General features: G+C 42.2%; 1 protein-coding gene across 8 annotated transcripts in view; it reads right to left on the bottom strand.

Moving 5' to 3' along the window:
- Positions 1–23,858, bottom strand: part of NSMCE2 (NSE2 (MMS21) homolog, SMC5-SMC6 complex SUMO ligase) — a 233,262-nt gene that overhangs the window by 135,854 nt on the left and 73,550 nt on the right. For all 8 annotated transcript variants that reach the window (XR_010750503.1, XM_066379484.1, XM_066379490.1 and 5 more), the window contains one exon: positions 3,690–3,843. Coding sequence is in view for 7 of the 8 variants with exons in the window: in XM_066379484.1 (XP_066235581.1) it covers positions 3,690–3,843 (154 nt within the window). In the remaining variant the exon portion in view is untranslated. The remainder of the gene's footprint in view (positions 1–3,689; positions 3,844–23,858) is intronic.

Below are 23,858 nucleotides of genomic sequence, written 5' to 3'. Positions count from 1 at the left end.
TGTTTCCAATTATGCTTTATTCTGGGCGTAAGCAAACTTTTTCTGAAAGGGGCCAGATAATGAATACCATAAGCTTTGAGGGTCAGTCTCTGACACCTGCTCCACTCAACTCAGCCATTACTGTGTGAAGCAATCACAGACAATATGCAAATAAATGTGTCTATATTCCAATAAAACTCTACTTATGGGCACTAAAATGTGAATTTTAAACAATTTTCACATATCACAAAAAGTTATTCTTCTCTTGATTCCCCTGCCTCCAACCATTAAAAAAATAAAAGGCATTCTTATTCTTCGCTTGCAGACCACAGAAAAACAGGAGGCAGGCTGGATTTGGCCCACAAGCCACAGTGTACTGAGCCCTGGCCTAGCTCTGAGGCTTCCAGAGTGAGAATTTCTGGTGCTCTGCAAGATCCCTTCAACGAGTCCAGCTACCTATGTGCCGGGCCAGATTTCCTTCGTGTTATGTATTATAGGAAACTGAACACAGAAGTAAATATGAAGATCCAGCTGCCTTCAATAAAGCCAGAAACTGAGATTTGCAAAAATGTATAACCATGGCACTTTTCTCACTCATTCTTTATGTTCAGAAAATAAATTCTTATATTTCAGATATTTCATAATGCTGCTTATGCTCTCATGTAATGGGCTTATTATTGATTTTTATAATGGATGACTATTTTTTGAATTCCCGTTTTGATTTCTAACATGATAAATGTCCTAAGTGATAACCCACGTAAACCAGAGCTCTCCGGGGCCCTCGGTGATTGTAAGAACGTAAAGGGATCCTGAGAGCAGACAGTCTGAGAAGGAACTGCTGACGGCAGCTGGCTGACTCATTCCTGCCAGCACAGTGCACCCGGCGGGCGGCGGGCACTTCCCTACGTCCACCCCCCAGACACACCGCCTCACTGCAGTTCCATTTTGACTTCTTCCCACCTAAGAGCTTTCTGGTATTTCTTTGATTAGATCCTGATTTGGTAAAATTTAACCCCATGCAACTTATGTTCTTGCATAATAAAACTGGTGAGGACATGGTGGTTCTCTTCATGAACGAACCCTTCAGAAATGAGCAGAACATAAAAAAAACGCTTTGGCCTTGACTTGCCGAAATGGACAACCTGACGCAAGTATCTCTCCTTGGCTTGTACTTTCAAATCTTAAACAAAGAAAAAATTATTGTAATTCCTTGCCTCCATGAGAACATAGCTCAAAACAAACAGATTTCTCTGGCTCCTTTTTAAGTCACAGCCCTCTGACTTGGCTCTGCAAAAATTGAGGAGCCCGATGGTAATCAGCACCCTCAGAGGCATGGAGTCTAAGGGAATAAACCCACCAGCCTGGTGCCAACGATAACGCACTGTCGATTATACTTTGCAACTAAGGGATACACATCGTTCAGAGAGGATTAATATTTTGCTTGTACTGTTATCTGAGATTGAAAAACTTTTTAAAACAATATTTTAGGAGAAATAAAAGGGAAAATTTTCTTATTTCCAGTGTTATCATTTATAGGGAAACCTTACATAAGGAAGCATTTCTTTCTGTATAAATTTACTTTGTCATAGGTTTAACTGTCTATCCAAATGATATGTACTGCTGGCCTGGGGACTCCTATATCTGCCCCCCCCTCCAATTTTAGAGAGAAATAAAAATAACTGTGATTTCCAACATTTATCATTTTGTTGAGTTATATGTCATTAACTAGAAAGTGTTTCCCCACAAGTATGTAATTTGAAAATTATTCCATAGTTTTCTCTTATGGAATAGTAACTTTGCAAATAATAAAGGAAAAAGAAATTCATATTTTCGGACATTTCTCCTTCAACCTGTATTGTAAAAGACGTAATTTTTCTGGAATTACGATAAAATAGTAAATCCTCCATAATTTGTGGTTTTGGCTCCAAGTAGTAAAATAAAACACCAAACTGAAATTCTTAACACCAGAACTGAAATTCACTAGCATCTTTAAGATCAGGAAACCACTAACAAATTATTATCTGTTTGGGGGATTACTACCCATTTGGGGCAACAGTGCAAGTTATATTAGAAAGATTTTGGTAGCTGTGATGTTCAGTGAAGAACAGACAATAGACTTAAAATGTGGGGAAAATGCTTACTGCTTAAATCTACAGTAAAAGCAAAAGTCTCACCAGGATTGCAAAACATTTCAAATTGTGAAACTTAATTTGTAAAATAGACAAAAGTAAAAGAGCTTCCTCAGTTCATTTTTGAGATCTCAGCATCAGTTTAAAGAAAATGCTTATTTTTAAAAGAAAGCCTATTTCAAAATATGAATCCCTCTACTAAGTAGAAATAAGGACATGGAGTTCTGTCATATCATAAACTGCTCTTATTCTGTGTATATGCAAATGAAGGTGATGGGAAAATTAAGTTTAATAAAAAGTTATTTCCTTCGCTATTCAATTCTTTAGGCAATAAAAAAGGCGCAAGCAGAAAAGAAAAGACAACTGATGTTAAGGTGAAAACAATCAAAGTACCTAAAACTGTTATGTGAATTACATGGGAAATAAAAAAAAGAAAAAGAGGATATGTATATTTCACTGTGTAGAAAAGATATGTTATTTCTGGCAAATACTGTCTACAAGATTTTTTAATACAGTAAATAATTTTCCTCATTCTCATTTTTATTTTTTAATTGAATTTATTGGGGTGACATTGGTTAATAAAATTATGTAGGTTTCAGGTGTACAATCTATAACACAGCATCTGTATATAGTACTGTGTGTTCACCACCCCAAGTCACATCTCCTTCCATCACCATTTATTCCCTTTGATCCTCTACCTACCCTGCCTCCCTTCCCTTGGTTATCACCATACTATTGTCTGTGTCTGTGAGATTCTTTCTTTTTGCTACTTAATCCCTTTATATTTTCCCCCCAGCCCCCAACCCCTGTTCCTCTGACAGCTGTCAGTCTATTTTCTGTGAGTCTGCTTCTAATGTTTGTTTATTTTGTTCATTAGATTCCACATATAAGTGAGATCACATGGTACTTATCTTTCTCTGACTGGCTTATTTCACTTAGCATAATACCCTCAGGTCCACCCATGTTGCTGGAAAAAATGAGATATCCTTCTTTTTTTATGGCCGAGTTGTATTTCACTTATTCTCGTTTTAAGTCAAAATTATGTTAATTTAAAAACCATAGTATAATAAGGTTGATTAGGAAGGCAAATTTCAAAATCACATGGAATTTATACTACCACAAAGCTAGAAGGGATCCAGAGAATTTTGGTCCGTATTTGAGTAAACACTGTTTCTACCATTCCAAAGCAACCAAACTAGAATCGAAGAATAGTTATTTTAAAACTTGGCACAGCAGTTTAAGATTGGAAAAACACCCTTGTTATTTTAATAAAATAGTTTTCAGTTTTATTTTTCCCCCCAATTCCCCTCCCCAGCAGGGAGACAACACAGTGTAAGTTTCTATAGCTGGTGGAGGATTCTCCCCGCACTTTGTGGAAACTGTTGGCTTTCAGAAACAGACAGGCTGATTTGAACCAAAAGTTAGACACAACACAGAATTGCCACGACAATAAAAAAGCCATTTAGAAAGAGGATCAAGCCAAGCAGATAAGCAAACTGGATAAAATCAGCTCTCTGGGATTGTTCACCAAGTCAGTTCCCTATTTCAAAAACCAAAGCAGAGCGAAGCATGCTGACTTACATTGCTTCTTCAGTTCTCTCAGCTGTTGTTTAAACTGCACAAATTTTTCATTATTTTGAAAGTCTGCATCAGAATTCTTATTCTGTAGAGTCAAAAATGTCTTCTCCACTAACAATTTTAGATCTGGTATATTTTCCGGACGTTCTTCTTTTACCTGACCAAACACAATAAAATGATCTTAGTTAAATATCAACATAGTTTTGTAACATTATTTTCATCTCATTTAATTCAAATACAAATATAATGAGGTAGAAAACAGAATCCCCCTAGTAGAGAACCAAGGAGGTGGGACTAGTTCTAGAACAGATGGCTGGGGAAAATGGAGGGAATCATTCATCCCTTTTACTTATCACTTTCTTCCTTTCTTTTCTATTAAATTTATTGGAGTGACATTGGTTACTAAAATTATATAAGCTTAATGTGTACAGTTCTATAATACATCCTCTGTGTATTTCATTGTGTCATCATCCTAAGTTCAGTCTCCTTCCGGCACCGGATATTTGGGCCCCCTTTACCCTCCCCTCACCCCCTTCTGCCCGGGAAACCACCTTAGTGTTGCCTGTGTCAACGAGTTGTTTGTTTTGCTTGTTCCTTTATTGCTTTTATATCCCACATGAATGAAATCATATGGTTCTTGTCCTTTTCTGTCTGACTTACTTTACTTAACGTAATATCCTCAAGATCCATCCATTTTGTCACAAACGGCAGTATTTCATATTTGCTTACAGGTGAGCAGTACCCATTGTGCTCTGCTAACTTGCCATCTCCTGGCAACTACCGGAGAAAAATGACCCACCAGCTCACATCTGTGTCCCCCACTTCACCGGAACCTGGGCATCAGTTCCTCCGTTAGCTCAGGTCTGTGCGGTTCCCCCCGACTCCCCAGGTGGTCATCACCCCCTCTGTTCTCATCCCCCCCCAGCTCCAGCCCTTCGCCTCAGCAGTTGAGAACGCTCCAATTTCACAAAAGAAACTGAGACGTGAACCTTGAACTTCACCAGTTGCCCAACAAGGAATAAATGAGCCCTATGCTGTTCAAAGTAGACTCTCAATACATGCTCTTGTTTCTCCTCCCAATGTTTTATTATACATTTTTTAAACATGTGGAAAAGCTGAAAGAATTTAATTTACCAATCACTTACTTCCTAGATGCCACAACTAGTGCTTTGCTATGATTGCTTAACCCCACATCTTTTCCTCTATGAGTCCCTCTGTCTATCCTCAGCCTTGTTTTTAAGTTCATTCTGAATTACATCGTCTTAATCTCCTTCAGAGTAAACTCCCCCAACCTTGACCTTGGCTCTCCACACCCATGTTTAATAACCCCCTCTTTAATTCCTGCTCACGCCCCTCGGTTACTTTCTATTTATGTCCAGCTCCTTGAAAACAAATCGCTTGTCCCCACTGTCTCTCATCTGTCCCCACTGTCTCTCACTTGTCCCCATTGTCTCTACGTCCCCATCCTCAAACCTTATCGAATGCAGCCAAGCTGCTGGCCCTCCACTTCTCAGCAATGCCTCTCCTTCAGGCCTTCATCATTGGTCCCTGAATCACTGGGCTTTTCTGGTGCTCCCACCACCGAGCTAAATCCACCAAACCCTTCCATGTGCCCTGCTATGCTCTAGAAGATTTCTTTTTCAGCCCTAGTAATATTCAATCTTTCCCCTAATAAAATGTAAACTCTTTGAAAAATGTCTGAGTGCTCACGGTGTTGTCAGCGCCTGGAAGAGAGTAGGTGGTACTCTATGTGGACTCAATGTGCGCCTGAGAAACGAAGCTGGTTTTATCCCAATATACTTACCTACCAGAACCCCGTAATTTATCAACTGTTAATAACTATCAGCAGGGTATAAAACACAATTTCTGAGCTGGAAGACAACTTAGAGATCACCTAATCCTGATATCTACCCTCCCCAATTTCATAAATAAAAAATGATATAGAAAGAAGTTTAATGACTTAGCTACTATCATCCAGTTAGTCAGAGGCAATGCTAAGACTGTAAGATAGATATAAAAAATTCCGGTATTGATTCTAGTCAGTGGGATGGGTACACTTCTGCTGTCTCTGAATGTGAGCGCATGCTAAGTTAAAAGATTACCTGCAATTAATCTACTTAGATTACCCTCTGTCATGAAGAAAAATATTATGTAATCTTTTATTTGCTATGCATTTTAATTAGCTACATCAAAAATGAAAATAAAGCATAAAACCAAAACTGCCTACATTTATATTTACAGTAGAGCGAAGGAACTGATTGTGTTCTCACTGCACTGACACAACTCAACCAGCACGGAGCCAGCATCAGTGCGAGCCGTGAAAACACAGAGAGGCTTCAACGACAGGCCTTGTACAGGATTTTAAACAAGCCCTGGAAGGCTAAAGAGCCACTAAAGCTGTTTGGAAAAGAGAAGGTAGAAAGGCAATTTAATAATGCCTTATGTCTCAAGAAGAGCCATTCCACATGAGGGTAGCGATCCCTGACCCACACACTAGACAGAACGAGATGAAGCAAGTTCAAGATTGGAGCATGAAGAGTTCACTATACAAAAAATTAAAGTATAAGTTCTTAGAAAGGAATGATAGTCTCTTTTGCTGGATTTATAAAATAAAATCAACTCGCATCCACCTGAGATGGTAACAGTAACATTATAGCCAGGCATACAGATGAACCTTTTTGGATCTTTAATGAGTATGAAATTATTACTTAATCTGGGGTGATCAGAGCAACGCTCAGCGAACGCAAATACTCTTTACCAACAGAGTCTCTAACCCACTCAACATACTTAATTTTACTAGTTCAGCTACAACCACTTCTGAGAAGTTGGATGGGGGGGAGGAGATGGAGGGAAAGGCATTTAAGGTTTACAACTTGGCAACCTGAAATACGACTAGGAAAACCTGAATAAACCGAATTTAGTGATTCAGAGTACTTTTCCCCCACAGCCAGAACCTCAAGGGAACTGCTGTAAAGTACATAATTCACAGCAGCAAGTATCTTCTCTGGAAATCTGATGCTACAGCCAGCACAGCTTGCCCACCGCAAAGAGAACTTACTGTACTCCAGTTATTAAACCAGAGCCTGGAAAACATCATTTCATTATCTGTCTAAATCAATGCAGTAAGTGGGGATTAACTGTATTCTTAATGGTTTCTTGCTTTGTTTGTATCTGCAAGAGAAATAAATACATAACCCCAAAAAGGGAAATGAAAAAGCTATTAGTTGGTAGCTGATCATAAGTGTTACCTAGTCTAAAAATGGGAAGGATGGCCCTCTTTTCCCAGGACAAACTGAAACTACCTCCAAGATCAATGAGATGGAAGGACAGGGTCTATTAGATCCCTGCCCATCCTTTTCCTAAGGATGAATGAAGTCTGGAGATACAGGACTTAAACCCTCAGTGAATTTTAGAAGGCACTGTGTGTATTAGTTTGCCAAGGTTGTTAGTAAACCACAGGCTCGGTGGCTTTAACAACAGAAATTATTTTCTCACAGATCTGGAGGCTAAATGTCTGACACCAAGGTGACAGCCGGGTTGGATTCTTCCGAGGCCTCTCCCTTTAGCTTGAAGATGCCGTCTTCATCTTGTGTTATCACATGGTCTTCCTCTTGTGTGTGTCTGTGTTCAAATTCCCTCTTCTTGTAAGGTCACCAATCATATTGGATCAGGGCTCCATCCCAATGACTTTATGAAACAATTACCTTTTTAAAAGCTCTCTTGGAAGATTAGGATTTCTATATAAGAATTTGGGGAGGATCAAAATTCAGCACATACGCTGGGTTAATGAATTTTTGAAACGGAATACTAAAACAGCTTACAGATTCTCAATCATTCTACCATTATAATTAAAAAATACAGAATCAATGAGAAGTAAACTTACAGATAAAACACACAAGGAGAATTTCATACTGCCCTTGGGAGAGAAAAAGTGGAGTTTTTTACCCACCACCCACTTATCCGTCCAGTGCTCAGTGAGCCTCTATGCACTAAGCCCCAAACCTGAGCAGGAGAGAAGACCAGAAAAGTCGAGCAGGAGCAGATGGTGAACAGCTCTGGGAGCCAGGCCATGGAAGTGAGACTTGACGTGACAGGTTGCAGATGAGACACTAAGAGATTTAAAGGAGTGAAGCAACAATAACATGAGAACTTGAAGAACAAAATGATTACTCTGGTTAAAGTATACGAGATGCACTACAGACAGAGATCAAGAAGTTAATAATGTGCATGTTAACTAATGGCAGAGGGGCTGAAACATGGCCGAATTATAAATGCTATTTTGAAGCAGAATGGCTGAGTCCTTTTGTGAAAGGAAGACTGGGACTGATGACAGCTCCAAAATATTCAATATTTAATACAGGCAACTAGTTAAATAGTATTTTCCTGGGAAAGAAGGGGCAGTCCTGAATGTCCGTTTCACATCTAAGTGGAGAGATGTAGTAAGCTGCTGGAAAGATATTTAAAATGAGAACATGGGGAGGAAAAGAAGGGATGTAAAAGGAGCTCTAAAACAAGCCACAAAGACCCTGGCCAGGGGTCAGTGGGTAAAGTGTTGGCCCAGTGTATAGACATCCTAGGTTCGATTTCGGTCAGGGCACACAGGAGAAGTGACCACCTGCTTCCCTGTCTCCCTCTCTCCCTTCTCTCCCTATTCCCCTCCCGCAGCCCGTAGCTCAATTGGTTCAAGTGTGGCCCTGGGAGCTGAGGATAACTTGGTCGGTCCCAGCGCATCAGCCTCAGGTGCTAAATATAGCTCGGTTGATTGCAGCACCAGTCCAACTGGGTTGCCAGGTAGATCATGGCTGGGGTGCATGTGGAGTCAACCTAAGTATCTCCCCTCCTCTCACCCAAAATAAATAAATAAATACATACATAAATAAATAAAAAACAATCCAAGAAACCAGGAGTGAGGAATGCCTCAGAAGAAAGGAAAAGAGAAATTTCCTTAAGAGTAATGCTTGTCTATTGGGAAAAATGATACAGGAGAGTTCAAGTAAGAGAAGGCCTAGCCAGAGACCATTGGATTTCAACGCCAGGAGTCAGTACGGGGCATGGCAACCGTCTCCCTGTCTCGGTGTAGCACCTGGGACGCTGCTCGCAGGCAAGGATCACTCCAATGGTGTCTCTAGTCTGCTGCCCGTGGTATACAGCAGGTGCTCACAGGATGCTGACAGAGTGAATCTCGGGGAAGCCAAACTAGGCTGCAGAGTTGAGGAAACGATGAAGGGAGTTCTGTGTGAACAAATGAATAGATTTTGGTGGCAAAGGAAGATGAGAGAGACAGGAAGTAGATCACGGGCAAGAGAGAGCTAAAGAGGCTATCTGCATAGCGGGCAACGAGCCTGAAGTGAAGCTGACGTGGAAGGGAAGACCACGGACCTCGGATCAGACAGATCTCGGTCCACCTGACACAGGATCTCAGCACAGTCCTCCCAGGCCTCCGATCGCTCTCGCCTCCCGATTAGGCGTCAGCAATGCCCACTTTAGTGCAGTGAAGACTCAAGTCATGTTTGTGCTTCATTTGGGCACATAGTAATGTTAAGAGAAGTTTCTTCTTTTCCTTCCAACTCTAGCACAGAGCCTTTTACATGTTTGCAAGTAAGAAGGAGCCAATGGAAAAAAAAATCCAAAACTGTAAGAGAAGGCAAAACAGATTTCAGTTGAGAAAATCATTCAAGTACTAGGGCAAAAACTATAGAAGGAAGGAGGCGACGCGCTGGGACCCGTTGTCACAGTGCCTCAGGGCTGGGCAGGCAGGCCCTGAGAAAGCCCCCGATGGAGGACAACAGGAAGTGGTGAGGGCCATGCTGGGTAGAGCGCAGCCCCAGGTGAGAGGAAGCGGCCACTGGGCTCCCGCTCTGCAGGACTGCTGCCTCGGGAGAGAGCAGCCTGTTTTTAAACAAATGTTAGAAATCTAGATTGTTGTGGAGACATTTCCTGGTTTTTAAAACAATGTATAGTCCAAACAATACATCAGACTACAGGGCATAAATTTGAAACCTCTGTTTATCGCAAACAACATGTTTTGGACATAAAAATAAAAGTACTCTTGTGACCCACAATATTTAGGGGCGATCTAGGGCAATTCCCAGCCTACTTTCTACTTTAGGAATGAAATGTGGTCCTTTCAAGCAAGACAGAGAAGAATGGGAAAGGATGGATGTGGAGGAGAGGGGCGCATCAAGGGTTTCACTTTGACATGCTGTTCCAGAGTGTTCATTCATTATTAAAAACCTGGGCTTTGGACTTGAGATGAAAAATAAGACTGCTAATGCCTGACCTGTGGTGGTACACTGGATAAAACGTCAACCGAGAACGTTGAGGTCGCTGGTTTGAAACCCTGGGCTTGCTTGGTCAAGGCACATTGGGGAGTTGATGCTTCCTGCTCCTTCCTTCTTTCCTCTCTCTGTCTCTCTCTCTAAAATGAATAAAGTCTTTAAATATATATATATATATATATATTAAAAAACAAAAAGACTACTACTAACTGAGTGACTATAGAAACATGACTAAATGCATCTAAGCTTAGTTTCCTCTCTTGTACGTAGAAAACTCACTCCACTCACCTCAGTGTTGCGGAGAAAAGAGATGAGATAGAGCACGAGGCAGTGAGCTGCCCGTCCCAGAGAACATCACTAACGAGCAGCTGCATTATCATTTTATGTATCTCTAGAGTACGGGATACATAGGTCTGCAGCTCAGTGGACTGACACGGAAACATCCACATGGAGGAAATCAGTTTGGACTTTAATGCAAACTATGGAACTACCAAGGGGACTAAATACACAGAAACTAAAAAGGAACCAGGAATAGAGCTCTGGAGAACACCACATTTATGAAACAGCTAGAAGAGTCTAAAAAGAAAAAGTACAAGGAAAAAGACAACCAAAATACAGTGTCCACAAGTCTAGGAAAAAACTTCAAGATCTGTCAAACGCAGCAAAGTGAAGCCAAATAAGGACTGAGAAGTGCCCACTGGGCTCAGTGACTGAGTCCCTGGGGACCTTAGCAAGAGCAGAGGTATGCCCAGACTGCTGACTAAAATCTGCAGGTCTTTGTTTAAGGAATTGTTTCAGAAAGATGGAGCAGTGACTGGAAAAAAAACACACAGAAAACCCCAAAAGTGCCACAAATTCTCCAACTGCTCAATTTCAGCTCAAAGTCACTTGTTAATGTTCGGCTTCATTTAATGGGAACCCAACACTCCTGGGACTGCAATATTTCTCTCCTGTCAGCAAGGGGAATGTAATCCATGCGCTGACTGTCAACAACTAAGTCAGGCCGCCGGGGCTCTGTCTCTATCAACAGAGCCTGGGCATTTTACAGGAAAGGAAGATAATGGTAGAACCGAAAGGCAGAATTCAGTCCTTACCCATGGTGAACCTACATATTATTTTTAACATGCTTTAACCTAAAATTTTCAATATTTACGGGTGATAACAGACCTTATTTCTTTCAAACAAGATAGTGTACATATGCAATTACTCAAACTGTGTCATTTTACTGCCATAGGGCAAAGTCAAGATCTCCTCCTCCAATTATCAATATTGCCTATAGCCACCATCTCACTGGGAGGGGAGATCACAGGAGCTACGGATATTAAGGGGCTGACTCATTCACAGACTTTTGAGTCCTGTGAGAATCTAGTATAAAATCAGTCCTTCTCATAACTGAACCAAGGCTCAGATGAATTTACTCTCTCCTCGGGAGCCAGTGTTAGATGTTTGGCTCCCCAAATAACATACCCAGTGATTTACATTTTGGAAGTAACACAGCCTTTAGAAGTTTATGGGTACGTAATGGTGATAAGCAATTTGCTTTGTATTCTGCTCGGCACATTAAGTATGTCAAGTTCTAAGTCACAGTCAGCTTGATCTAAGGCTATGGGACCAGCTTTCATGCTGGGAATCCAGGAGAAACTGCCTCAGTTAGTCCTACAACATTCACTCAACAAATATTTACTGAGTCCCAGTTAGATACCAGGCATTACACTAAGCACTGAGACATTTATGGAAGCTGGCCCAGACTTATGACACACTACCAACCCAACTGGTCATGCACAGGGCAAACTTACATAGGCCAACAATGTCTCCACCTTTATAAAGCAAAAAAGCTTGGTAAAGTTTTTATAGAAAGGCTTGCCCAGGCTACGGATCATTATGCTTTCACTGGCTATATACCTAACTACATGTGCATAGGGAGACATGTTATATTTTCTTTGAGTTTACTATATTGCCTTTGCCCGTTTAAAAAAAAAAAAATCACACACACTAACGAGGGCCAGCAGGACTCACCCCTTCATCTCACGCCAGTTTCTGCTTTCCACTGCACAGCCCGCACTGAGCTCTTTGGGGCCCAATTACTTATGGATGAGTGAGTTTCCCAGCGCCATTACTTAGTCTGACTTCTGACAAAACACTTCAGAGAGAATGCTTCCTTGTTGAGCATTATTACACATCAGCTGGACTTCAGTTTGCCCAGGTGTCGTATCACACCATTAGTGAGCAGCGGCCTCCAGACTTGGAAACACCTTTCCTCCTTCAAGTCGTTCAGGAAAATGTTGAAAATGAATAAAGGTAAACACATGTGTGAGTGCCACTGGTCTAGCTGTAAAGGACCAATCCTGGGGAACAGGCCATTGTCTGACAGATGGCAGTTGAATGAGGCCACCTGCCATCTATGGGCGTCTGTTACCAAACACTTACGCTGTTGTGAACTGCTCCAGTAAATTTCTCATGGCACCACCCCCTATAAGATCATGACAAACAGGAGTCATAGGAATCACCTATTTACAGTGAAACAGCCTCAGGATTCCCATACTGAGGGCTGGAGAAGAAGGTGTGGGGGCAACAAACTTGATGTTGCCTCATTTTCTTCTTTTTTGTTTTGGGAGGATTTATAGATGCGTGCGTTATTTATTTATTCGTCCATTTAATAAATATTCACCAAATGCCCACCACACGCAGCACTGTGCTAGGCACTGGAGACACAGTATGAAGACTAACCTGGCCCCTGTTCTCAGGGGGTTTGGGATATGGTGGAGGAAGCCGATACTATTCAAATAGTCAAACAAACACACTACCACCAACTGTGGGGAGTGCTGGGAAAGAAACGTATCAGATGCTAGGAGAGCATGTCACAACATAAACACTGAGGACACCATTTCACAGGCAATCTTTTAAGCACTGTTCAATTAAACACAGGTCACGCTGGGGGGGAGGGTGAGCGAGGCTGAGTGTTGTTATAACAAACACTTTACACTTGCACCGCACCTTTCATCTGAGTGGTTCAAAGCCTTCCACACACACACAAATCATTATCCCAATTTTACAGATATGAGGAACCGGCAGCTCACAGCAGTTAAGCGTCTCGCCCAAGGTCATACTGAGTCAGTGACAGATGGTTTCAACTCATTCAAACCCCCTTTCAACTTCATTTTGCTTTGCATGTGCTTCCAAATAACAACTCAGAATGAACTTTCATACTCCATCTTAATTTTATGAATGCACACCTGATTTCAGGCATATATTCCCAAACTTCCGTGGTCATTTGTCAGTTCTTCGATGAAAAGATCTCTATGCTGAATTTGAAACTGCCTTTCCTGTCCACCATGCCTCTGTCATTCACAGAATTATTTAATGCCTTACTTTATCATTATAGTATCTCAGTCAAGATTTTGTAGTAAAAAAACAAGTACAGCAATAGGTTAATGCCAGGGGGATTTACTGGTCTTACCAAGTACCCCACTGGTCAGAGATGATCATTCAGAATACTAAGCCATCTACAGAAGATTCAGTTCCGGTGCTACCTGGGAGACACAACCTCGTCAGGTTACAGCAGCGCTTTTCAACCTTCCTCATCTCATGGCACACAGAAACTAATAACTAAAATTCTGCAGCACATCAAAAAGTGTATTTTTTACTGACCTGACAGAAAAAACCACACAGGTATAATTTGGATTCATTCACACTAGCTGGTTAATGGTGTGTTGGCTGTTGTCATTTCTTTAATTTGACGGTCTAAGGCAGGGGTCTCAAACTCAACTCAGCATGTGGGCCGCAGAGCAAGATCACAGCTGTTCGGCGGGCCGCACTAGGTCTACAAAAGGCAACTGTTACACAACACTTTTCTCACTGCAGTTGAAAACAAAAAAAAAATCAGTACAAAATTGTTCGGCAGGCCGCATGCGGCCCGCAGGCCGCAAGTTTGAGACCCCTGGTCTAAGGGATTGTTCAGCACCAGTGGAAAATCGCCAGTTAGAGTGATGGCCCTCAGGTTGCCTGTAACCTGAGAATAATACATGCTGTTGTTTCCTCCCACAGCCAGAACACATGGGACTAGGAACCAAGGGCAAAAGTAGAATTAGCTACACATCTCCTCCCCCTCGTCACACCTAATGACCAACTTGCATTTTCGCCATGACTGCAACTCTAGTTCTGCTGGTTTAACAGACTCGGTACCCAAGAGAAGAACGATTTCACTAAGGAACTCAACAAAGCTTCCACTGATACGAACCTTAAACTACAACCTAGCAATTTTGAGCTCATGACACTCAACAGACATAAAGTGAGGTTACAGAACTGGTTAGGACAATGAATCTTCATTATCAAGGGTAAATAGGGTTGTTGCTACAGAGTGAGAAAAGGGAGTGTGTGCCTGGATGGTGTTTGCCATGTCTACTGGCAAAAGATAATGGCAGTCAGAAACAACTCCCTCCAGACTGGACCATCAAGAACATAGATATCTCAGGAAGGAAGACCTAGGTGTTAGTCAGATGAAAATCTACATTGGCTAAGAGTTGGCCAAGAGCAAAGAGAACACGAAATGGGTAGTGGAGAACGGAAGTTAAAGATACCAACTACGTGTTTACAACCAACAGCAAAAGCTAAGACTGGCCTGACCAGGGTGTGGTGCAGTGGATAGACTGTTGGTCTAGGACGCTGAGGACCCAGGTTTGAAACCCTAAAGTCCATGCCTGCAGTGCGGGCTCACCAGCTTGGGCGCAAGGGTTACTGGCCTGAGTGTGGGATCATAGACATGACCCCATGGTCGCTGGCTTGTGCAAGGGTCACTCACTCTGCTGTAGCCCCCCCACCCCCCTATCCCCCCCCACCCCCGTCAAGGCACATTTGAGAATGCAATCAATGAACAACTAAAGTGCCACAAGGAAGATTTGATGCTTATCTCTCTCCCTTCCTGTCTGTCTGTTTCCCTCTCTCTTGCTAAAAACAAAACAAAACAAAAAAACAGATCAGTTTCTCTCTCTCTCAAATCAATAAATAAAATTTAAAAAACTTAAAAAAAAAAAAGAAAGCTAAGACTGAAATATGCACTATTCTTCCTTGGTTTGACATGTATGTGTTTACACTTTTAACTTATTTCTCCCTTCCTCTTTCTCCTAATATTTTATGAAAAGTGACGTGGTGGCCCCTTGGTTACAGAAGGCCATTACAGAACAGAAGAAGAGTAATAAGCGTGGCCCCAAATCCTCGACTTGGAAACGCAGCTGATAAGATGTTATTTCTCCCCCCTTTTGCGGAGAGAGCATGTTTTCCACTTTTACGAGAGCAAGCTGCAACATTAGTAAGGGAGCCTTTTGTTGGTTGTCACCATTTGCAAATTTAAGTCTGTAAGAACAATGGAGGCTACTGAGGTTGAGCAGCCGAGCTCACTGGCGGAGAATCTCTGGAACACTTTCCCAGAGTTTGGGAATTTCCTGCCTTATGAGTGACACCACGCTGGCACAGGAACCGGAAATCCGCTTTTGCAGCCTCCCGTACAGCAAGAACACAGCCGTGTCACCTTGGCCCTATGCCTGTGGGATGCAGTGTGGAAGGTGCCAGGCCAGCCCCTGAAGCTAGATTACCAAGGGACTTAACCTTTAAATCCCAATTCTACCTCATACTAGCTGTGTAATCTTGGGCAAGTCACTTGACCTCTCAGAAACTTGATTCCTCATCTATACCTCAACCCAAGTCAGAGGGTTGTCATGAATGTTAAAGAAATTAGTGCATTGAAAGAATTTAGAGCTTCGAAAGCCAAATACAGTAGCTATTAGACACAGGTGGTTATAAATCTAAATTAAATGAAAAAAAATTAGTCTCTCTGTTACACTATTTCAAGTGCTCAACGGGCCTATGAACTGGTGGCTACCTTGTTACTTGTGTAGATACAGAACAGTCCCTTACCATAGACAGTTCTACTGGAAAGTAATGACTTATAGAATACTTCCTGGTAAGTCCTCAGATGGTAACTGCTGCTATCTTTATTACTAGTATTGTTATCATTATCATTATTTCACATCATACCCTCAGAACTTACTTACCTTCTATCTAGAAGTTTGTACCTTTGATCACCTGCTCATCTGCATCCAATTCCTCCCCATCCCCACCACTCACCTCTGGCAACTACATTCTCACCATTATTACTACAATAGCAAGTTGAAGATAGAGCCAAATTAAAAACATCTGGTGGAGGAGACAGACAAGTAAAAAGCAATTGAATGGAGTCTGATAAGAATTAGCAGCAATATCAATAGCAACAGCTGCTCTCAAGGTGTTCAATTTATCATGGGCAAGTTAGTGAGCTGAGCACTTCACAGGGGTTATTTTATTTCCTTTTCCCCACACAAACAACCAACCACCTAGGACACAAGAACTAAAAATCCCTGTATTACAGATTAGGAAATCAAGGCTGGAAGTGGTCTAACTGCAAATAGTCAATGTGCTCCCCAGCGCTGGAGCTGGGACTTGCATTGGCAAGGACTGTTCAACTGCTAAGTCCATGTCTTAAGTATGACTTAGAAGTCACCAAGTATATTCTGCTTAGGCGCTGGGAATACAGTAGTAGACAAGAGACCAAGCCTTTGCCCACACGGAGCTTACACTGTAACTGAAAGAACAATAAAATATATAATTAGTGAGATAAGTGTAATGGACAACAATAAAATGGGGGAGGGGGAGCTCTTCTATGATGGACAGCCAGATAAGGCTTCATCGAGATGACATCTGAACAAAGACCTGAAAATAATTACAACGGGCAGAGGAGTGGCAGGAGAGGTCAGAATTAACGATGGAGTGAGGGTGGACAGAGCACGGGCCTGTGTGGCCTCTAGCCTCTACTCTGAGAGAGACGGGAAGGGTTTGAGCAGAGTAGTGAGATCTGATTTTCTTCTTTAAAGGATCACCAACTATTACAAGAATAGATTAGGAGAGAAAGGGCGAAAGCAAGGAACCAGTTCGAGGTGGAAAGCCAGTTAACAGGCTCCAGCAGTCATCCGGGCACAAGGTGAGGACGGCATGCACTTAAGTTGACAGCAGAAGGAGCAAGAGGTGGTCAGGTTTCAAACAGACTTCGAAGGAAGCAGCAGAATTTACTGCTGGACTGGATATGGGCTGTGAACAGTTAGGGACTGAGGACAACTCCGGTTTGGCCTGACTGAATAAACTAGTCCAGCTGCCATTTTCTGAGGGGGGGGGGGGGGTCTGCAGAAACAGTACGTTGGTAGGGGAAGAAATCCAGAGTTGAGTTTTGGAAGGTTAAATGTGAGAGTCCTGTGGGAATGACATAAAGTAGAAACGAAAAGAAGACAGCTGTAGATCTGAGGCTTGGAGAGAAGATACGGTTGGTGACCAATGTGATGAAAAATGATCAGGTACGTGGTATTATAAGAGCGCATGGAGTAATACACTTGGCAGACAGACATGGTGAGGTCAAGAAGGGCGACTGAAGAGAGGCTGTTCTAAGCCTGTGGTGGGGAAGAAAGAGGAGCTGCAGTATTTGAAAGTGAAAGAGCACTCCCAGGAGAAGGAATCATGTGTGCTAAGGCCAGAGGCAAGAGAACATCCCAAGAACTGGCACAAAAGAGTGGTATAAAGTGAGACTGCAGAATTAAGCAGGGAACGTTTGAAGTTATCCCTTACTGGAGGGGAAAGTTGTGAAACAGGCGGACACAGTAACCAAATTTTCAACTCAGAAAGATCTCGTGGGCTACTAGAGAGGAAACATACCAGACGAGAGCAAAACTGCATGCAGCAAACTTGCCACAGGAGACTTAAGACTGAAAACAGCAGTCAGGGAGGCGCACTGATTTGAGGATCAGTAAAATTTGGTGACAGAATGCGAGACTTGAGGAGCGAGGGGGAGGAAGGACAGGAACTGAGCTTCTGCGGTGGGAGAACTGTGGCTGGTATCACCGCTCACAAAGTAATAGGGTCCCAGAAGACAATCAGAGGAAGTCTCTCAGGAACATGTTGAATTTAAAGAGCACACTAGGGTAAAGATGTCAAACAAATGACTGAATTCATGTGCGTGATTCTCAGACTAGTAACTGGGAATGGAAGTAAGGACTGGGACCCAGCAACAGAGACAGGAAGCCAAGTTCTGAGCGTGGACGCCATCGCTCAGGAAGAGAGCGTGGTGTGAGAAAACAGTCAAAGCACAGGTAGGAAGACCAAAATTTAACAGCTGGAAGGATGAAGTGGGTCCACCAAGGAGCTGCAGAGAGTGGCCAGAAGCTAAAAGGAAAATTCCCAGCCTGTGTTAGACACACTAGGCACAAACACAGTGCTCTATTTTTATTACCACAAATCTTATCCGTGTCAGACAGGCAGTCCAGGTAACAAAGAGAATGGGTTGACAGCATGAACTACATGGAACCATGGAGGGAACTTGTAGTCTGAAAAAGGGCAACTGGGAGAAAGAACTAGCATCGTTTTCCTTTTCTTCCACCTCTCTCCCAACGTTCCCTTCCTCCCTCCTAAATGCAGCTTATTGGGCAGACCCTGTCAAAGGGGCCTTTTAAGTGTACCTTAGTATTGGCACTGAGAACTCCACCTGTGTGGACATTTACTGCCATCACCACAAGTCTGTGATCACGATGGCACGCCTTAAGAAGGGCAGCTTCAATTCATGAGCAGCCCGCAAATAAGTAAGAAATTAATCTATCAACAGCGATTTCAAAAGTTTCTTCCAATAGTTTTTGAAATGATAAGCCAGGTAATATTTATCAAATGAAAATAACTATCTGATTAAGGAGACCTTTGGACAACCAAACTGACTATCAGGTTAGTTTCGACACTGGCAAAAGCAGTCACATAGAAGTTCTTTCAACCCAACTTTCAACACACGAAGCCTGTATTATAACCCCTTCCCTACCTGCATATTCTGGGTTACCTCTGTCAAAGTCAAGGCTCCTAGAAAAGTCTTTGCTCATGAGGGTCTCAATTTTCTTACACTCCTGTAGATAAACTGCTTTGTCCCATATAATTCAAGCAGTGGGTGGTGATACTGAAGCATAGATGGTGGTGAAGTCTCTAAATCATGAGAGATGCATTTGCTGCTCCCGTCTTTGTGTGAATGTGTGTGGAAGAGGAGGGTGTGCCCATTCAGTGCTATCTAGCCCAAGGAAAGCAGAGCCTTGGTGGCAGGCTGGGGCAGTGCTATGTTCCACCAAAGCCCTTTCTATCAGAGCATTCTGGTCCCGGGAGACGAGACTCCTGCACCTGGGTGACTGGGAAGCCCCCAGCCACTATAAGAGAGCTGGGAGGAGGGCTGGGAGAGCTTCTTGCCCACCGTCCCTGTCTTCCCTGGGGCCTCCAGGCACACCCTCCACAAACCAGAAGATCCTAATAGCCAGAAGAACAAATCCAGCATTCCTGTTGTAACCAAACAGAAAACCTGTTTAATGTGACTACAGAAACTGAAAAAATAGAAGCAAGGTATCTACTCTGGGGATACTACATTTTTCTCTCAATCCCTAAGTTAACTTCTAACACTCACGGGTGCCTTGAGGATTCTGGCAAATGCCAAGTCAAATCCCTGGTGTTTACAGCACACCCCATATCTACAACACGAAGTGAGGGCGATCGAGCATCCAAGGTGAGATCTTTTCCTCAGCGATCCTATCGCACCCGACACAATACTGTGGAATGACTAATACTCCAGCAGTTGGCTGTGCTCTATCCTTCACCTGCTCTATTTCCTCCTGCCCAGCAGCCTATCAAATTCTCTGATGCTGCCTTCTCTATAATTAATATGGCTTCCTCCTATTTGAAATTACTTCCCACAAATAAAGCTATAGAATTGCCTCTAGCTTTCCAATTTGTTTCCTATGAGAAAGAGTCCCTGACTAAACGAGAATGAATTCTACCCATTAATCTAATCAAAATTCCAATGTGCCACAGGAAAATTAAAACAATAAACAAAACAAAAACCGATTAAGTGCTTAACAGTTTATACAGCCCTTTTTAGAATAATTTATACAGTTTGACTCTCATTGCTCAGAGATTAGGTAACTTCCTTGCACCAAACACCAAATAGGTTACAGAGCCCCAAGGTGGCCACCGAGTCTGAAAGCATAGATAATACTATTTCATAAGGCACTGTAATCTGATAGCATTAAGCCAGCTATTATGTATTCACCTACCTTTCCAAACTTGGTGACCACCCTGTAAACTGACCTTCAAGCCATAACCTACCTCCCTGATTCTCCCGTATGGTTTACTTTAAAGAGCTAAAGAAGGTGGCAGTCAACAGAAAATATCATCTTAAATTAGGATATTTAAAAAATTCTGTAAACCAACTTTTATATTCTGTTCAATTTAATTTCAAAACTACCTTGTGCATGGAGATTAAAAGAAGCAATTAACCTTTTCTTCATATCTGTTCTGTCAAGTCTCACTCTCTATGAGGTCACGAAGAACTTGCTTACATCATCTCATTGACTACATGCAACAGCCCCATGCAATTTCTATAGATACATAAACTGAGGACTCTAAGAGGACAAGTCACTAGCCCAATTGTCACAGTTAGGCTAGGTCCTGTGATTCCAAATGCTATGTTCTACTACTCCACATACTGACCATATCGCTCCCTTCTTCCATGGAGAGATTTTTCTAAAAACTGATCATGAACAAATATGGAGGCTATCGTGGCAAGACAAAGAAAGCCACTCAACTTGAGGTAACTGAGTTAACTTAGAATATTGCCTGGCACAGAGCAAGCGCTAGAGAATTGTTAGTGAGGCTGCCTTTCACTATGGAAAGGACTAAATAGTTTCACAAACAGAAACACAAAGCATTGCATTAAACCTAGAAAACCAACCCCTTCATATTCACACCACTGCCACTTTTAAAACATACCACAAAAAGTTCTCAAAGGGTCGATGATACTGGCCCCGCTAAAGTTTTTCCTCTTTCCAATATAACAGTCCCACATAACAACATTCATTTCCTCAAGCAGTTCTTTAATACTAACAGACTCTCATCCTCATGCATGTCAAATCAGCATTAAGTAGTCACTTTCCACTTAGACTAAATGTCCCAAACCTTTACCTTTGGGAAAATTACAGTAAGCTATGTAAAAGATCAAAACTAGACAAAAGTATTCTTACTCTCAACTGAAAACAAATTCAACAAACTACGTATGTCTTGAGGCACGAAACTGTCATGAAAAAAGCCTTGAATTTCATGTCAAGAAGCCTCCTGAGGTCATGGCTAGTTTGCTCAATGGATAGAGTGTAGGCCTGGCGTGTGGACGTCCTGAGTTCAATCCCAGGTCAGGGCACACCTGAGAAGTGACCCTCCTTCTCCTCCTTCTCTCTCTCTTTCCCTCTCGCAGCCAGTGGCTTAAATGGTCCAAGTGTTGGCCCCAGGCGCTGAGGATAGCTCAAATGATTCAAGCATCAGCCCCAGAGGCACTGCCAAGTTGATCCCGGTAGGGATACATGTAGGAGTCTATCTCCCCTCCTCTCACTGAAAAAAAAAAACAGTCTCTTGAGATTAAGCAAGTAAGTCCCTGAGCCTTCCCAAGGCTCAGAGTCCACCATATCTATCTTACCTAACTTGGAAGGTTTCTGTGGTCGTTACAGAGGTCATGGATCCAAGAGGGTTCCTCTCCCATTACTGGGCACAAAGAAAGTTGGTTTCGGACTCTTATTTAAAGGGCCAAGAAACTGGAGTAAAAACTAACAACATTTCTAAATCTGGTTTAATCAAACAATCAATGATCCTCTGCAAATATCAAATCACTGGAGAAGCCAGTAGATAAGTGAATTCACTAACATCCAGAACTAGACTAATTCCTCTAGAACATTTTAAACACCAAAATTATACCTCGACAACAAATGGGCTTTATTACAGTTATAGAAATTAGATTACAATAAACTATTTTAGATTAACTCATTTTTAAAATAGATTTTTTAATTTAGCCTGGAAACCTAGTCACTAAGCATTATTTCAATGGGAAACTGTAGTCCAGGGGTCTCCAAACTTTTTACACAGGGGGCCAGTTCACTGTCCCTCAGACCATTGGAGGGCTGCCAAATACAGTGGTCCTCTCACTGACCACCAATGAAAGAGGTGCTCCTTCTAGAAGTGCAGTGGGGGCTGGATAAATGGCCTCAGGGGGCCGCGTTGAGGCCCGCGGGCCATAGTTTGGGGATGCCTGCAGTGTAGTCCATGGTTCCATTCAGAAATCCAAGCACTGGGAAAGTATCTTTTCTCCTTCCAGGTAGGTCCACCAGCTCCGAGACTTCCTCCCAATCCTCTGGCAGTTTCAGGTCACTGTCACGCTTCAGTGCTGTGACCCTTCAGATATGTCACGTGAGGACTATGGGGATACAGTAACTATATAACCATCTTTCACTGTTTTTTTGGGGGGAGGGTCACAGTCCTATTTATCATCTCATTTTATCTACAACTGCCCAGTGAAGTATGTAGAAAGCACAAATACTATTATTACTCCCACTTCAGAAATGAGGAAACTGAGGTACAAAAGTTAAGGGACTAGTCCAAGGTCACAGCCTGGCAACATGAGGACCAGAAGCCACATCTTTATTTCACAGTCTTATCGCTCAAACAACAGTGGCTTAGAAAAGGGGGAGAAGGAAGTAAAGGGGATTGTGATTCATGCAGACTTTGTTGATAAACTCATTTTGTCCGGCTTTGTGAATTTTCATTAATTTCCTTCTTCTCTGTTGCCTGAGTTAGTCACTTAAACCGTCAGATCAGAAAGTATAAATTGTTTTAAATTATTTCCTCATTGTTATATATACATGTTCAACTTTTATGTGTTTCATAATAAAATGACTCAGGGACTAAGCAAGTCCAATCTACATTAGTCACTTGTTGAACGGTTACATGAGATTTATGCAAAACCCTTGAGAGGTGGGCGGGAGACAGAAATAAGCATTTACCAAAAAGATGACTAAATTAAAGACAAAAAGTGAATGTAAAATTCACACATTTTTCCTGCTAGTTTAAGCTGTGGATGGGAGAGCAAATGTGAAGAAACATGACACAAGTCACCTGTCGTCACTTTTTCCAAGTTCAGGTGGCGCACAAGTTTACTCATTTAAATTAGCACAGGGACATTTTGTGGGAAGGGAGAAAAGTTAAAAGTGAACAGGGCAGAGCACGAAGACCTTGCCTGTACACAGCACTTTTACTTCGTGAGTGCTTTCATATCCGGTATCTCACTTTTTAATCAACAAATCACTGAGAGAGACGGGCAGATATAACTAAGTTCAGTTTGCAAACCTGCTTAAGGTCAACAGCCATTTGGTAGACAGGTGTGGAAGACAGCGCAGTAATTAAACTGAACACTGACACCAATTTACTACTGTAATGGGACCATACACACTTCACATTACAAAGGCAAAGCACTTTAATTTCATCACCTGGCAAAGAAATGCCATTACTATCACAGAAAAGGTGGTAGGGCATAGTCTAACTATATCTGTATTATTTATAGGTGCTTTAAGTCATGTCTTATAAATTTCTTCTAAAAAAAAAACTGAGCACACAATGTTTGTGCTGTGAGACTTCTAAAAACACAGTGTAACCTTATGCATCAAATTTAATGTCTGAATTTGCAAGAGGAAGGCTCTAAGCACACCCAAGATTTAGTTCATTCAGAGTTTCTAGTTAGTATTTCATGTGGCATTTTTGGCTTCTGTTTCAGGTTGGGGGTGAAAATAAACCTCAGGGTGACAGAGAGTAACCTGATGGGTAGAGAGGGTTTTCTTCTCAGGATCACAAATAGCTGAGGCAGCTGGAAGGCAGGCGGTGAAGAACGCGAGACCTCTGGAAGGTGAAAGGCCAGGGAGTCAGGACGCCTGGAAGTCAATCATGTGACGTAATCATGTTAATCATGTTAAACTGGTTATTGTTT

The sequence above is a fragment of the Saccopteryx leptura genome, chromosome 3 (assembly GCF_036850995.1).
Source record: "Saccopteryx leptura isolate mSacLep1 chromosome 3, mSacLep1_pri_phased_curated, whole genome shotgun sequence".
In the NCBI taxonomy this organism is placed as follows: Eukaryota; Metazoa; Chordata; class Mammalia; order Chiroptera; family Emballonuridae; genus Saccopteryx; species Saccopteryx leptura.
The sequence above is the reverse complement of the archived record's forward strand: the minus strand, read 5'-3'. Positions and strand labels throughout refer to the sequence as shown.